The 16,070-nt window shown below is 39.8% G+C and overlaps 1 protein-coding gene across 1 annotated transcript; it reads left to right on the top strand.

Moving 5' to 3' along the window:
• Positions 1 to 81: 81 nt before the first annotated feature.
• VCPIP1 (valosin containing protein interacting protein 1) lies at positions 82 to 16,070 on the top strand. The gene is made up of 3 exons (XM_009085660.4): positions 82 to 2,917; positions 7,851 to 7,937; positions 10,846 to 16,070. Exons 1-3 carry the CDS (start codon positions 229 to 231, stop codon positions 11,715 to 11,717), a joined length of 3,648 nt encoding a protein of 1,215 aa, XP_009083908.1. The 5' UTR covers positions 82 to 228; the 3' UTR covers positions 11,718 to 16,070.

Below are 16,070 nucleotides of genomic sequence, written 5' to 3'. Positions count from 1 at the left end.
GCGCGAGGCCGCGGCGCTGCGGGCACTGAGGCGGCCGAGGGGCGGTGAGAGCGGCGGCGGCTTCCGCGTCGGGCGGGGGGCGGCGGGTGGCGCTCGGTACCGCACGGGCAGCACCGGCACCGGCGGTGTCTGAGAGGCGGTGGTCGTTGTCCGGCGTGCAGGGAATGCGCCTGTGAGGGCGGCGGAGGAGCGGTTGCGGGTGAAACCCGGGCGGAGAGGAGCGGAGCGATGTCCCAGCCCCAGCAGCCGCCGCCGCCGTCCCCTCAGCAGCAGCCGCAGCCGCCGCCTCCGTCCGCCTCCAAGAAGCGAGACCGGCGCATCTTCTCGGGTACCTGCCCCGATCCCAAATGCCAGGCGCGGCTGTTCTTCCCGGCGCACGGGCCGCAGGGCAGCGGCAGCATCGAGTGCACGGACTGCGGGCGGCGCCACGAGCAGCGGCAGCTGCTGGCCGTGGAGGAGGTGACGGACCCCGACCTGGTGCTGCACAACCTGCTGCGGAATGCGCTGCTGGGCGTTAGCGGCGCCGGCCCGCCCCGCAGGAACACTGAGCTCGTCAAAGTCCATGGCCTCTCCAACTACCACTGCAAGCTCCTGGCCCCCATCCTGGCCCGCTATGGGATGGACAAGCAGACTGGCAAAGCCAAGCTCCTCACGGAGATGAACCAGGGAGACATCTTTGACTGCTCCCTCCTGGGCGACCGCGCCTTCCTCATCGAGCCAGAGCACGTCGAAACCATGGGTTACGGGAAGGACCGCTCCGGCAGCCTCATCTACCTGCACGATACCCTGGAGGACATCAAGAAGGCCAACAACAGTCAAGAGTGCCTCATTCCTGTCCACGTGGATGGAGATGGCCACTGCCTTGTCCATGCAGTCTCACGAGCGCTTGTTGGGAGGGAGCTGTTCTGGCATGCTCTCCGAGAGAATCTAAAGAAACATTTTGAGGAGAATCTGAGCCACTACAAGGCACTTTTCCATGACTTTATAGATGCTGCAGAGTGGGAGGATATTATCAATGAATGTGACCCTTTGTTTGTTCCTCCAGAAGGTGTGCCAATGGGCCTTAGGAATATTCACATCTTTGGTCTGGCCAACGTGCTTCACCGGCCTATCATCCTGTTAGACTCCTTGAGTGGGATGCGAAGCTCTGGAGATTATTCAGCAACATTCCTCCCTGGTCTGATACCTCTGGAAAAATGCATGGGGAAAGATGGCATGTTGAACAAGCCGATCTGTATTGCGTGGAGTAGCTCAGGACGTAACCATTATATTCCTCTGGTGGGAATAAAAGGTGCTGCTTTACCTAAGCTGCCTAGGAAGCTACTTCCTAAAGCCTGGGGAGTTCCTCAAGACCTCATCAAAAAGTACATCATGTTAGAGGAGGATGGTGGTTGTATTATTGGAGGAGACAGAAGTTTGCAGGATAAGTACTTGATGAGGCTTGTTGCTGCAATGGAGGAGGTTTTCATGAGTAAACATGGTATCCACCCCAGTCTTGTAGCTGATGTGCATCAATATTTCTACAGAAGAACTGGTGTAATAGGGGTTCAGCCCGAAGAGGTCACTGCAGCTGCCAAAAAAGCAGTGATGGACAACCGCCTTCACAGGTGCCTCATCTGTGGGGCTCTTTCAGAGCATCACGTTCCCCCAGAGTGGCTGGCTCCTGGGGGGAAGCTGTATAACCTGGCAAAAAGTACTCACGGCCAGCTAAGGCCTGACAAAAATTACAGTTTTCCCCTGAACAGTTTGGTGTGTTCTTACAACCCTGTGAAGGATGTGCTGGTACCAGACTATGGCCTGAGTAATTTGACTGTCTGTAACTGGTGCCACGGTAACTTAATGCGTCGCGTCAGAGAAGATGGGTCTGTTTTGTATATTGATGGAGACAGAACTAATACTAAGTCTTCAGGTGGCAAGTGTGGCTGTGGATTCAAGCATTACTGGGAAGGTAAAGAATATGACAATCTGCCTGAAGCTTTTCCTATAACTCTAGAGTGGGGTGGAAGAGTGGTGAGAGAGACTGTCTACTGGTTCCAGTATGAAAGTGACACCTCTTTGAACAGCAATGTGTACGATGTCGCCATGAAACTTGTTACCAAGCACTTCCCCGGTGAATTTGGTAGCGAGATTCTGGTGCAGAAAGTTGTCAACACAATACTGCACCAAACTGCCAAAAAGAACCCTGATGATTATACCCCTGTAAATATCGATGGTGCTCACGCCCAAAGAGCTGATGATGTACAGCAAGGACAAGAGTTAGAGTCACAACTTCCAACCAAAATAATTTTGACTGGACAGAAGACTAAAACTTTGCACAAAGAGGAGTTGAATATGAGCAAGGCTGAAAGAACTATTCAGCAGAACATTGCGGACCAGGCTTCCGTAATGCAGAAAAGGAAAAGTGAAAAATTGAAACAAGAGCATAAAGGGCAGCCCAGGACTGCTTCTCCTGGGGCTGTTCGTGAGGGGCCCTCATCTGCACCCCCTACACCTACCAAAACCCCGTATTCTCCAACATCTGCAAAGGAAAAGAAAATTCGAATAACCACCAATGATGGAAGGCAGTCAATGCTTACCTTGAAGTGCACTACCACCTTCTTGGAGCTCCAGGAAGGCATAGCAAGAGAATTTAATATTCCCCCATATTTGCAATGTATTCGCTACGGCTTTCCTCCAAAAGAGCTTCTGCCTCCCAAAGAAGGCATGGAAAACGAGCCTGTTCCTTTGCAGCACGGTGACAGGATTGCCATAGAAATTCTGAAGGGCAAGGAGGAAGGCAGGCAGGCTGCCTCAGCTCACTCAGGCCATGCTGTGAAGCACGAAGATGTTGCTGTGACCAGTAAGATCTCGTCAAAGGATCTGCAAGAGCAAGTTGACAAGGAGATGTATTCACTCTGTCTTCTGGCAACGCTCATGGGTAAGGCTAACTTTGTGTTATTCTTCAAAATTGTGTTTTTAAGTAGAAGATAACATGTTGCAAACTGTAGTTACATACACATTTTACTTTTTCTTAAATTATGCCTAATCTTGTAGCTGAAAAAAATTCCCTTATTCCTTTATTAGAAGAACATTTAATATGTTGTCAGTGACTTTTAGAAATGTATATATGAGGTATATGAGATGCTTGTTCTTCTTTTGCTACAAAGTCCTCTTTCAAAAATTGAAGTTTAGAGGTAATTGCATTGCCTCTGCTGTCCTGTCTGTTTTTCCTGCCTTTCATTAGGCACATATTGGAAGTGCATGTGTGAAAGCTACAGACTTTTTTTTCCTACATCTCCCTCAGGTTTCAGGAAATAAATTCAGAGCAGGGGTGAGAAGGGGATGCTGAGAGTCTGCTCATTGGAAGTTTGAGGAACAAATTTTCACCTTTGTAGTTGGAGGAAATCCTGACATTTGGCCCCACAGGGAGTTGCCTTGGTTTAAGCATATCAACTTGACATTTTCTCCTTACGTAATCCATTAGTTTTAAATGAAGATCTGGTCTTTTTAAAGATTTTAGAAAAGTACTATTTCAGAATATAAACAGAGGAGAAACTGAAAGAATCTAAACATGGATCTGAATTCCAAAGGTTAGACATAAGGTTGCAAAACTATACTTATAAATTATCAGTCATGTAAATCTGACTTTGAATAATTCAAGACAAAAGGACTTTTCTCAGGTGCCTGTGGGGTTTTTTTTTTTTTCCTTTTTGAACTCGGGAGACTTGGACCCCTGTTTGTGTATTTTGTTCATCAGGTTTCACAGTTCTTGCTGCTTTTTGGCAGGAAGTAGAACTGTAATTATCATACATTCAGCTCTATGAACCAGTTGAATAGTCATGTTTACAGGTTTTTTTTTTTTTTTTTGTGGGAGCCTTCTCTTTTGCTGGAGGGATTTGGTGTGGCTAAAGCATGTGATGTTTCAGAAACGAAACAATTACGTAATCACAGAGTGGTATGTCGGAAGTTCATCAAGCAGAACTTTGATTCTTTTCCAAGTGTGATTGTTCACTCGTGTGTCTTTTACGAGATAGTATGCTGAATCACTACTCCCCTCGTCACACTGACATTTATACCCCAGTTCCAAAGTGCAGGAAAAAATTGGGTTTGAAAGTTGTCTTAAATTTTAGATGAAGCTTTAAAGAGTGCTTTTCTGTCTGCAGGAAATACTGCTGGAAGTATAGTTACTGACTTCAAAAAACTTTGGCATGCTTTAAAAAGATCTTGGTTACTTGAACATTAAGGTGTGTTATTATTTCACAGGTGCTTATCCATAAACTGTGAGCTGATCTTGTATGCAAGAATGGCTTTTTGTCCTTGCCATCACTACTGTTAGATTCTGCTTTAAGAGCACCAGTTAGAATAGAATTTATCTCACCTTTCTCTGGCTGCATCCGTCGTGCATTACTAATAGAAGTAAAAGCAGCAGCAAGTGATAAACCAACCAGTCATTAAACCTTATGCAACTACTGAGTAAGATGCTGTTATTATATCATCACTTTTCTCATTGGATCTTCATTTTCCTTAAAAAATACTTGTGAGAGAAATCTAGTTACTAGACTGTTCACAATTGTGATTTTTCAACAGATTAACAAATTTCTTAAGTCCTTGCACTTTCTTAAGGGTGGCAATTCCTCAAGGTGGCATATTCAGCCTTTTTGAGACAAGAAGTCTTAGTTTTTCTCAACAGCATTTCTGTACTGCTTAAAACTGCTGCAAAGGTCTGAGAGCCAGCTTTGTAACTTGGTTCTGCTAAAAACATTCCTATAATACTGTGAGATTAGAATGTGTAGAGGGGAGATGCTCTTGAGATAGCTCATTGTGCTGGACATACTTCTCTTTTCCCCAGTGCCTGTAGTGGAAGTGTGTCTTCAAACATCCATAATCATTCATTCTGTGTGCTTAAAACATTTTCTTTCATACAGAGTCTCCTGTAGACTGAAGAATTTTTCTTATTTCAGCTACTAGAATTTTTCTTTTCTGGTCTCAGCTACTTATTAGAGTTTTAGATCATGTTCTTAAGTTTTTCTGTATACAATTTTAAAAAAGCCCTGGGAAATTAAATACTGTAATTTCTGGACCAATTAACATATTATGCATGTTTTTTTGTAAAGTAAAGCTTTCTCTTCTTTTTTTTTAGCTCAAAATGCAGAATTCTGTAGGGAAATTACTAAAGGAATTGGAATTTTGCCTTAACATATTTAAAATATATTTTAAACCGGATTTAATTACACCCCTGCAGAAGCACTCTGAATATGTGCAAGCCAGATATGAACTTATTTTGATTGGTTTGTTTTTCACTGATGAATTCATCCATACACAAGAAATCAAAATAGCCAGGTTTAAATTTAATGTATTATGTGATACCAGGATTTTCATGGAATTAAACAGCTTGCTTTGAAGCCAGCTGAACTTCCCCATAACACATGTTTATCAACTGAGTTTCTTATTTGTGTTGCACTTTGTGTGTTTTCTCTGCTGACTGAAGTGATAGTCCTGGGCTTGCAGCAGCTGTAGGCTAATTTATATCAGTGAACAAGGCCTGTTGATTTGTTCCCATACCTTAATGTTCTGGGACTGGGGTCTCGTCTGAGGAAGTGTGTACTGGAGTAGGAACAGTATAATCTCTTTGATAAATTTAGCGTCTTGAGGGAGTTTTTAATCTAACTAAATGATCATCCAAATTAACTTGTGACCTATAAACATCTTGCTACCATGGCAAACAAATCCAAAACAAACGGTAAAACTCAATAGCAACAAAAATGTGCAAACCTCAAATCTAGTTTAGTTGAGTCACATGTACTAGTTCCTCTGATCTGGGAAAGTCCAGTTGTAACTGTCGGCTTTTTTGTCTTCCAGTGGGAGAGGTCTATCAAAACAGTGTCATTAGTTAGTATTTCTTCCAGTGGCTGATGCTTTTGTATTGTAAGCCCTGCTCTCCATGCTTTCCTGCATGTAGTACTTGTTAGTATTGCATAAAAGGCTGTCTAAACAGTGATGCTTCCCTTGTGCAAGGTTTGAAAAATCATGCCCACAACAAATCTTTCCTTGGAAAATGTCAGTAATTCTAAGACTGGGCTTCTGTAAGTCCTTGGAAGTGTAAGTGTCTTGTGGAATGAAGGGGAGTCCTTCAAATCGTAATGGATTGCTCAATGGAGCAGTAAAGGAGTCCTTAGTATGGAGTCCTGCTGGCTGTGGCCTCTTCAGGCTTCAGTGGACTGACAGCTGTATTCTGATAGTTCTCAGTGCAGTGGTTATTTTGGTGCCTCTGGGCAGTGTTTAAACCATCAGGGAGACTTGGAAGAGGCACAGCAGCAATGCTCTGGAGACACTGTACAGGAAGGTGCATTTGAAATTGCCAGTGAGAGTAAGGACACAGGTATCAGTGATAGAAGACTTCCTTCAGTAGACCATGGAAAATAAGAAGAGCAGTTGGTTTATTACTTCAATGTTCATCTTCGAAGCAAAGTCCAAATTTGTGAGTTTGATGTGCGAATGAATGCAATGAACCTGAGCATATATGGTTTGAAGGAATGTTTTCAAAATTAATCAGATTGTATTGGTCTCCTGTCTTTAAAACATCCAAAGTCAGAATGTGGTGAATGTGCACTGTACTTTTGTAAAGTGAATGGGGGCTTGAGTAATGCCTGCAGTGGAGAGGTGAGTGACAGTTGTGGGGGAACAGATGAGCAGGGAGTTCTGTGCCTCCTGTGCTCTTTTATTTTCCTTATAACAGCAAGCAAAGACGTATTGGTGGGTTATATTTTACAGTCTCACACATTCCAGCTTTCTCTAGCCAAGTAGTACTACCAGTTAACTATAGTTGAAGATTTACATTTTCCAATCTTAATAGAAATTTGAGAGATGTTGTTATTGAGATTTCAATCCCTACAGAAGGGGGCAATTTCTGTCTAATATGTTCCTTATATATTTGATGGGAAGTGGGAAAACCAATTTTTTTTCTGAAAATGTGTATGCACAGTAGTTGTTTCTGCATGAGGAGAATAGATTTTATCAGAACTTTCTGTTTGTACTTCTTAGACAGCTACAGCACATGTCACTTCTCTGAAGCAGGTAAGTGGTTAGCAAAATAAGGGAAAGGGTACAGGCAAAATGCATATCTGAAATGATTGAGCAGGTGTTGTTAGGTCACTGATATTCCATCACTGTAACCCAATTTTTGTATTCTTTATATTCCTTTCCTTATGTAGTCTAGGTGGTTGTTTTGTTTTTTTTTTCTCTCCATGGCATTTAAAGTTGTCACATTTCAATGCCATTTTTGGCGTTGTTGAGAAACGCTGGTTATACAGGACTGCCAGGGCCTCATGGTTGGTATTCTGTTTCTAACTCTCAAGAAAAGCAAGGTACAGACACAGCTTCTATGCAGCTGCCTGGGTGGACGTTTGTGTCTCAACTGCAGTATTAAGTCTACTGTGTGGCAGCTGTGAAATTGAGCTCTGATTTTTGAGAAGGTGTAGGGATATAGAATTCAAATTTTAATGAGCAAGGATATGTGCTTGAATTTTGGAAGTGTGTTAGTTTAATGTTGAAAGCAGAGGTAGGAGGGGAATGGAGACTCATATTTAAGGCTTGGCAAAGAACCAGGAGCTGCACCTTGGATCAAATAAAATTTGGGAACCTTTGTTCTAGATCATGTAGGATATTTGCCTGCAGACAGTGGTATGTTTTTCTAAAAGATTTTCAATGTCCTAGGCTCGTGTTCTGTGCATTTGCAATAAAAATTCAAATTCTTAATTGCATAGAAGAGAGTGAGGACTCAACTTTTTATTTAAGGAGTTACATTTTCAGCCATTGCCTATAATATGAAAATACAACTGTTTAATTTTAATGTTTGTGTTTGATTTTTACAGGAGAAGATGTTTGGTCTTACGCAAAGGGGCTTCCTCAGTTGTTTCAGCAGGGTGGAGTCTTCTACAGCATAATGAAGAAAACAACAGGTATTTTTTTGGTTTTGTTTTTATTCCTTCCTTCCTCTGTTTCCAAATCCTGAAAACTGTAAATGGTATTGAGTCACTTGTAAGCATAAATATATTTTTTTAAGTTCTATTACTATGGTAAATTTTCATTCTTAAATATTGGAGACGTCCTAATGCTCCCTCAGACAGACTAAGACTAGGGAATCTGCCTAAACCTATTTCATTGAACTTAGAACTCTTACTTCCTGAAATTTCCACATCCTGAATTGTACAAACAACTCTTTTTTTTTTTTTCTTAGTGACAATATGGCCAAAAAAACTTAACTGATTTTTTGTTTTCTTAATCTTTTACTTCTATAAAGATCAAACAACAAGAAAATCGTAACACCTATTCCTTTACTTTTAGATGCTTACTGGATAAGGAGTTTACCTTGTGCTTCTTAGTAGATATTTTATACAGGGTACTGCATGTTTTAAATGGAAATGGTTGGTTAAAGATTATTGTTTAAAAGCAAAACTATCCATCCCCTTCTTGAATTGCTGGGTGTGTCATCCTGGGTTCTGTACAGAATAACCAAGCAAGTAGAGTGCATTTGATTTTTAGGAGGGTTTAAAAATACTGCCCACAAAAAATAGCAACTATTTCTTTAGAGAAGAAAGTACTAAGGGGTTATTTTCTCCCAAAGTTTATTTTCTTGATGAAATCTTTGCATTCACAGTTTAGCTGTTTTGATTTCAGATATTATAATGGTCCCTTTACTGCTTTCTTGCTATTTGATTTTTTTCTTAGGCAGTTTTATCACCCTTAACTCTATCTTACTTATTTCTGGAAATAAATTAAAATGTGTGATATACTCAATGCCCACTACCTCTCACTGAATTATTAGCCTGATAATAAAGTTAGCATGCAAGTGTCTTATATGTTTCCTTTTAGTTTTTCTTCTTTTACTATGCTTGTACAGTAACGTGATGTATTGTTTGTGGAAAGTGAGTCAGCTTAAACAGTGCCTGATGGAAAGGGTATTTTTGACCAATTAATGGCTAGCCAGATTTGAAATCCTGAAATGAATCCAAGGAATTTTAACCCAACTCACAGAAAATGTCTAACTTAAAAGCCATTTCTCCCAGTTCACTGTGTGAGAAATAAGGCTGTAGCAGATAATAGTGTAAAATGCCAGTGTACAGAGAAGTGCAAAAGTTTCAAATACAGACTGTCTTGGTAGGTACAATTGCTATTTCAGCATTAGTACACTTCTACAATTCCAGTATGCAACAATCTGACTCATCTTTCCAGTTTAAGAAGCTACTTACCTATTTGTAATCTTTTAGGTAATGTAATAATGCACCTATTACACTGGACCTTAAGAACAAAGCTGTCTGTGAAGTGTAGGTACTGTTAATTGCTTGAAACTTGATTTAATAGATCTTGTTTAAGGTCTTTGAGATTTTGGGATTGCAGTTTCAGAGGCAGTTTTGGTCAATCATAGCAATTGCTTCAGTTCCCTCTTTTGCAAATGAAAGTTGAGCTGCCAAATTATGTACTTTGAATATGTTTTTCAGGCAAAGTTAGACAGGTAGGTGTTCGAGATTAAATTCTGTTCTTCATTTTGGCTGTTTGGTTATTGGTTCCCATGGATATGTAAAGAAAGGAGCTGCATGTCTGAAGCTCTCAGAATAAAATCTTATTTGCAGGTCCTCTGCAGTTGTGCATATGTGAATCAGAAGCTGTGGAGGATGAGATTAATAAGTAGGTTCATTAGGATGAAAACAGTTTAATAACTAATCAAATCATTGAATGACCTTTTCCACTATTGCCCAGAATACTCATTTTGAAAGCACTGTATTTGGTAATACAGAAATAGAATTTGCTTGTTCTGTTTCTTCCCTTCTGAATAATTTCTGATGGTTTTCTTCAAGAATTTTTAGAATGGGAGGAAAAATCCCAACAATTTACCTGTTCCTGGCACCTTTTAAACTGTGTTGTTTTCATTGTAGCTCTCCATGCATAACTGATGGAACTAAAGTGAAGAGAATGGTTCCAGCCAAGCTTTCATCTGCAGATAGCTTTTAACTCATAGAAAGCCACCATCACTGAAGTGATACCTTACTGCTTTTACCACAGCCTGCATGGGACAGAGATGAAAGAGTTATTTTGTGTTTTATGATGATAAACTGTAAAAACTGAATGTTGTCCATTTTTGGCACACAGAAACTTCAGAACTTAAAATTATCTAGTGAACTCTCAATTTTAACAGATTGGTCAAATTGTAAGTGGGACAATTAAACAAACAGCAGAGCAATAATATTATGCCTTATGTTTGTTTTGTAAAGGTTAATAGTTATAATATCTGGGACTACTAAATACAGTAAGCTTGAAACACTTCTGTTAATCTAGCAACACTTCCTCTCAGAGAACAAGACAAAATAGCAAGTTTGAAATTCCTCAGGCTTAACAGCAGTTAGGCAACCAGAAATCCTACTACAGTTCTAACTACTGTGGAAGTAGTCTCAGATAATATTTCTTCAGATAGTGTTTTGAAATGTTCTCCTTGTCAGACTTCGGGTTTTGATTTTTGATGGTTTAGTTTTGTGTGATTTTGGGGGTGTGGGTGGTGGTAGTGATGGGGTTTGGCTTGTTTAACATTTCTGCAAGCATAGAACTGCAAGTCGTAGCAGTGTGGTCATTTTATCTTGTAATAGTACAGTATTGTCTCTTCATCAGAGTCATCATAGAAGGCAGCAGCATCTTTGCAGCATGCTGTGGTTTTTGTATGGCTTAAAAGCCTACATTTTTTTCTCCCATAGTAGTAACTTTCAGTGTTTGATTTTACATACTTGATTCAGTAAATTTAAATACAGTAATTGCTGTGTGTTCAGAGCATGCCTTAAAATATGTTAGTGCTTTGAATAACTTTTCCTGTCTTTATAGGTTTGGCTGATGGCAAGCACTGCACTTTTCCACATCTGCCTGGTAAAAACTTTGTGTACAATGCAGCAGAAGACAGACTAGAGCTGTGTGTGGATGCTGCTGGGCACTTCCCGATCGGTCCCGATGTTGAAGAGCTGGTTAAAGAGGCCTTAAGTCAAGTGCGAGCAGAAGCTGCTTCAAGAAGCAGGGAAGCAAGTCCTTCACATGGAATACTGAAGCTGGGTAGTGGTGGAGTAGTGAAAAAGAAATCTGAACAACTGCATAACATAACTGCATTTCAAGGAAAGGGTCATTCCCTAGGAACTGCATCTAGTAGTCAACAACATGATCAAAGAGCCAGGGAAACACCACTTTTAAGAAAGCATAGCACAGAAACGGACTTCAGTCCTTCTGCTAAAATTGAGCCTTCTGTATTCACAGCTGCTTCTGGTAACAGTGAGCTTATTCGAATTGCTCCGGGAGTTGTGACAATGAGAGACAGCAGGCAGCTTGACCCCACTTTGATTGAGGCACAGAGAAAAAAGTTGCAGGAAATGGTCTCTTCTATTCAGGCTTCAATGGATAGACATTTGCGGGATCAGAATACAGAGCAGTCAGCATCAGTTGATGTATCTCAAAGAAAAGTAGAGGCAGTGAGTTCAACTGCTAAAACTGGGAGCTTTCAGGCTGCCTTACCCGAATCATTCTCTGCACCAAGTGGTACTGAACACTTGAATACTGAATCAACTGATGGTAACATGGTGAATTCTGTGGGAACAACATTCCCTGCAAGGTCTAAAGCACAAAAGGGAAATTCTGTTGAGGAGCTTGAGGAGATGGATAGTCAAGATGCAGGAATCACTAATGCAACTGAGCCAATGGATCACTCTTGATAGGTTAAAATCTAATAAGGGTAGAAGAAATTACTGTTCAAATGTAATGTTTATTGGCTGGGCCACACAAAGTGATTAGTTATTAAATCTTGTATGTATGTCAAAGATTATATCATCTTATTCAGTGCATGATAAGCATGTGATTGGCAATAGCTTTCAATATTACCATACTGCTGCCCAGGCTGGCTCTGTTACCTGTAAATTAGTTATTAGGAAATGCACTGAGATGACTATCTGCTGTACATGTGGGTTCTTGAAAATTCTTTGTCATTTTTAATTTCTTAGAAGTCTTAAAATTTAAGCCCATGCAAGATTCTTACCATGCTAGCTTAAGGTTACTGGAAGGGCTAGAACAGGCAAAACTAGAAACATGGCAAAGTTAATTCTGTCCCAGGTACTTAATTCTAATAAGAAAATACCCTATTGTCATAAATTAGGCATACATTTCAGAAAGTAACTGAAACTAAACTTCTGCTCAATTTGATAATGCAGCGTATACAGTACTTTTAATTACACTTTGCTGGCACTTCTCCAATTTAATAACTTTTTCATTCATATCCTCCTCTCAGAAATCTTGGAATATGTGTAACTTTAGTAAACTGAAGTCCAAGTTTTCCTATTGTCAATTAGAAAGCAAGTTAGAAAAAAGACCACATAGCATATGATGAAGATACATTGAATGTGGTGGGGTTATGCCTGGCTGTCTGAGCCAACACAACCATTTTGGTGCTCTCTTGGTAGCATTTCCTCCCAAAACCAAACTGGTCAGGTGGTTGTGCAACTTTTGAGACAATTACAGGAGAGAAGTTGGCAATTGCAAGTAAGAGCAAATGTTCAATGGCAAATGCATTTCTTTTAGAAGACTTAGATTGCTAGCATTGGTTAGGAATAGCAAAAATGAAATAACAGCTGTCCTCTTAAGAGCAAATTAACAATTTATTGGAAGGAAATGACTTTCTAACACACATTATCCTAAAGTGTTTGGTGATAATTGAGCTTTTAGAAGCTCGCTGTTTACTCTGTGGGAACAAGGGATACAAGCTGTTTCAATGTCTATAAAGACTACCCACCTCTCTCAGCCTCACTTCAGTTTGTGTTGCAGATTTCCCTGCATCAGTGATAATAGAGCTGGTATCCACTGAAGTAGTGTGTTCATCAGACTGTAGTGCTAGTTTTTAAGAAGCAGCCATTGTGCTTGCTCCCTAAGGATGGAATGTGTTTCTGATACTGCACTTTGCTTCCTATCTTCATAGTCATTTAAATGCACTATTGTTGCTTCTTCTCATGGTAAAATAACATTGAATGGATGAAAAGATGTTAATACAGCGTCAAAGGAATTAAGAGCATTTAAATACTGAAGTCTGTGTTTGTGCACATGTAGGTTTTTACCAGTTCACAAATGTGGTTTGTGTTGTATATGTTTGTATTCAGGAAAGTCTCCTCACTTTTTACATTTCTAATCACTTAAACAGTTCTAAGTGTTAGTATGATAAAATGTCCCATGGGGAAGGATTTATTTTTGTATGTAGAACTGAAATGAAGCAAGTTGCTTAAAGAATAGCCCTTCTCTTTTGTCAAAGTAAATTAAAATTACTCTGTTGGTTAACTTTTTATGTAGATGGTACAAATATTTTATGATTTCATACACTACTTAGAGGTAAAATATAAATACCACATTTTCACAAATAAATGAAAAATGTTAAGATCTCAAATTGCTGTCCGGGAAGTTAGCAATTTGGAAACTTGGAATGTATGAAGTAATTGGCTTGCCAGAACTGACCTTGCTGATGCACTGATTAACTGGCAGGGCTTATTCAATGAGAAACAGGATGCACATGCAGCACCTGGAAGCCTGCCATGACTTCTGAAAACATTTAGTCTCTCATGAATCAGTCTAGCTCGCTGAAGGCTACATCTATATAGAAAATGTTGAGTAGAGGCTTGTGCTTTGTCACAGTGTTAAAAAAGTATAGCACTGACTTGTTCTGGGAAAGAATGTCAGTCAGGAGAGGCTGGGGGGGACGAATCTCCTGGATCTCTTGCATTTTAGACCAGGTAACCAATGCTTTGATAGTTTTAACCTTTTCTTTAAGGGAAAAAAAAGTCTTCCTTGGCTGGAAAAATAATGAGCGAGCAGTGTATATGAGAGAATTTCAAGTTTGAAATAAATTGAAATATTTATTGCCCATCATTCTTATTTCAAGGAAAAAATGCTTACTTCTTTCATGCCTTTCTGGTAAGACTGCAGAAGTTTGTGTGCCTTTTACTGTTTAAAGAGGAAGGCTTGGTTTAGTTTTGACACGCTTCCCATTTCAGCAGTAATTTGACATTTTCCTTCTTATCTAAATAGGCATAGAAACAGATAATAGCTCTGTTTGACTCACCGTTAGTGTCATCTCGGGCCCACTCCAGTCGTGTAGACCAGAACCCTCCAGTTCCTAAAAGAAGATGGTCTCACAGGACTGGTAAAATGGTGTCAGTCACAAGATCTCTGGTGTGAATTCTGGAAGGCAGGATTGTGCATATTTCTTTGCAGTGTTCTTATCTCACATAGCTTTTTCATGCATTTAATATCAGTGGTTTTGAGAAAGATAGATAGCTCTTGATACTCTCAAGTGAAGCTAAACTTCATCTACATGCCAGTGAGATGTGTGACTGTGCAGGAGAAGTGAAATAAAGAACACCAAAGTGTAAGTTTGAACAGATGTTTCATTTGGTTGCTGGCAGTGAGTGCAAATGTAAGTGGAGACAAATCTGTGTGCCTGCCCAAGAAGCACCAGTGTGCTTGTTAGAATTCCCTGTTAGAGTCAGGAAAATGCTGGTGGGGTACAAGGGCAGGGAAGACTTTGGCTCATTGTGGATGAGAAGATGTGTCTATAGGACTTCTCAAATGTCAAGAATGGTGCCTTTTCTTGAAAAGTAAAGGCAACCAACCCAAATTCTTGCTACCAAATTGCCTGTGGAAAGAGGTTGTTACGAGTACGCACCTTGATTACTTTCATGTCTGAAGGCCAAGGATCTTCTATGCTGTGTCTCATGGCAAAGAAGACACATTATTAGAAAATCCTAAATGTTACTATGGCTTAGTATGTATAACCCAAAGAAAAGATGATTGCTAGAAATACAGGCCTAGTACAAAAATAAAAAAAGGAAATGAACTAGGCTGCTGATGAGCACATGGGAACAAATTAGGAGAACAGATCAGTTTTCCAAGACTTTTACTACTTCAAATGGCTGGCTGCTTACTTGACTTTTTGGTAATGCTGTTTCTCTCTGAATTGTTTGCATTTCAGTGAGGGAGAATAAATAGCAGATATTCAAATGAAATCAAAGAAATGCATTTGGGATGTCTTCCCTGTTGTAGTCACAAGACAGCTGTGTGCATTGTTGGCTTTGTGAATTCCATATAGTTTACTAGTCTTGTGCTGGCTGCAATATACAAGCTAGACGTTGCCTCTGACAGAATGCTTTAGCATTGTCACAGAGGCACAGTGCCACAGGGCTGTGTGCTAACAACCCTGCAAGGCCAAAATACTTGATTTACACTCTTTCATAAAGTAGAATCTGTTGTCATTGTCACAGGGTTAGTGGAGTTGCTTGTTACTTTTTCAATGCCCTGAAAATGCCAAGTAACAAAATTCTTGGTATGTTTACAGTTGGGAGAGTGATGCTCAATCTGAGTTGTATGGAAAATGAATGATTTAAGAAGATGCCACTGTTATCTCTACATTTGTTTGGCTCCTATTTTTAAATATCAGAATCTACATGCTTTTGTAAAATAATAATAATATGAATATGAAGTTAATCCTTTTGTTTAAAAAGCCACAACAGAGAGTGGTTTCTTTGTTTTGCTTGTGGATATCAGTTTAGCTTCATGAAGAAGTTGCTTAAGATCTTTAGAATGCAGGATTCCCTCTGAGCCCTTATGCCTGTGGTTGAGCAATAAAAGGTTGAAACAAGAGTGGTATTTTCAGAGTTATTTTACATTTGATGAGGATTATTGCCAAGAAATGAAAGAGTGCACTTTTAGGAGGGAATGCTATTTAAAATGTATAAATAGGAATTAAAATAGTGTATATATTTAGAAAAAAATCTTTTTAAAAAGTAAGTGCTTTACATGTTGAATTAAAAATAAATTAGCATAGAAACTATACCATCTTCACAGTACTGGCTGTTATCCAGCAAGGTTTGGTTTGTTCTATTTGTGATTGCTGTACTAATTATATTTGATTTTTTTATCAGTAATGTAACAATAGTGTATTATAACAGTATATAGTGTACTATACTACACTTCACTGTACAGTATTTGGAATTTTCTTTGATTGCTATATTAAAACTATAAGTTGAAACATC

The sequence above is a fragment of the Serinus canaria genome, chromosome 2 (genome assembly GCF_022539315.1).
Source record: "Serinus canaria isolate serCan28SL12 chromosome 2, serCan2020, whole genome shotgun sequence".
Lineage (NCBI taxonomy): Eukaryota > Metazoa > Chordata > Aves > Passeriformes > Fringillidae > Serinus > Serinus canaria.
Note: the sequence above shows the minus strand (reverse complement) of the source record. Positions and strands in the feature narration are given on the sequence as shown.

What these genes read in the sequence shown, in the direction of transcription:
- VCPIP1 (XM_009085660.4), top strand. Translation starts at nt 229, where the DNA reads ATGTCCCAGCCCCAGCAGCCGCCGCCGCCGTCCCCTCAGCAGCAGCCG. An exon ending in TCTTCTGGCAACGCTCATGG is followed by an intron (nt 2,918 to 7,850) that starts GTAAGGCTAACT and finishes TGATTTTTACAG; the next exon opens with GAGAAGATGTTTGGTCTTAC. An exon ending in CATAATGAAGAAAACAACAG is followed by an intron (nt 7,938 to 10,845) that starts GTATTTTTTTGG and finishes CTGTCTTTATAG; the next exon opens with GTTTGGCTGATGGCAAGCAC.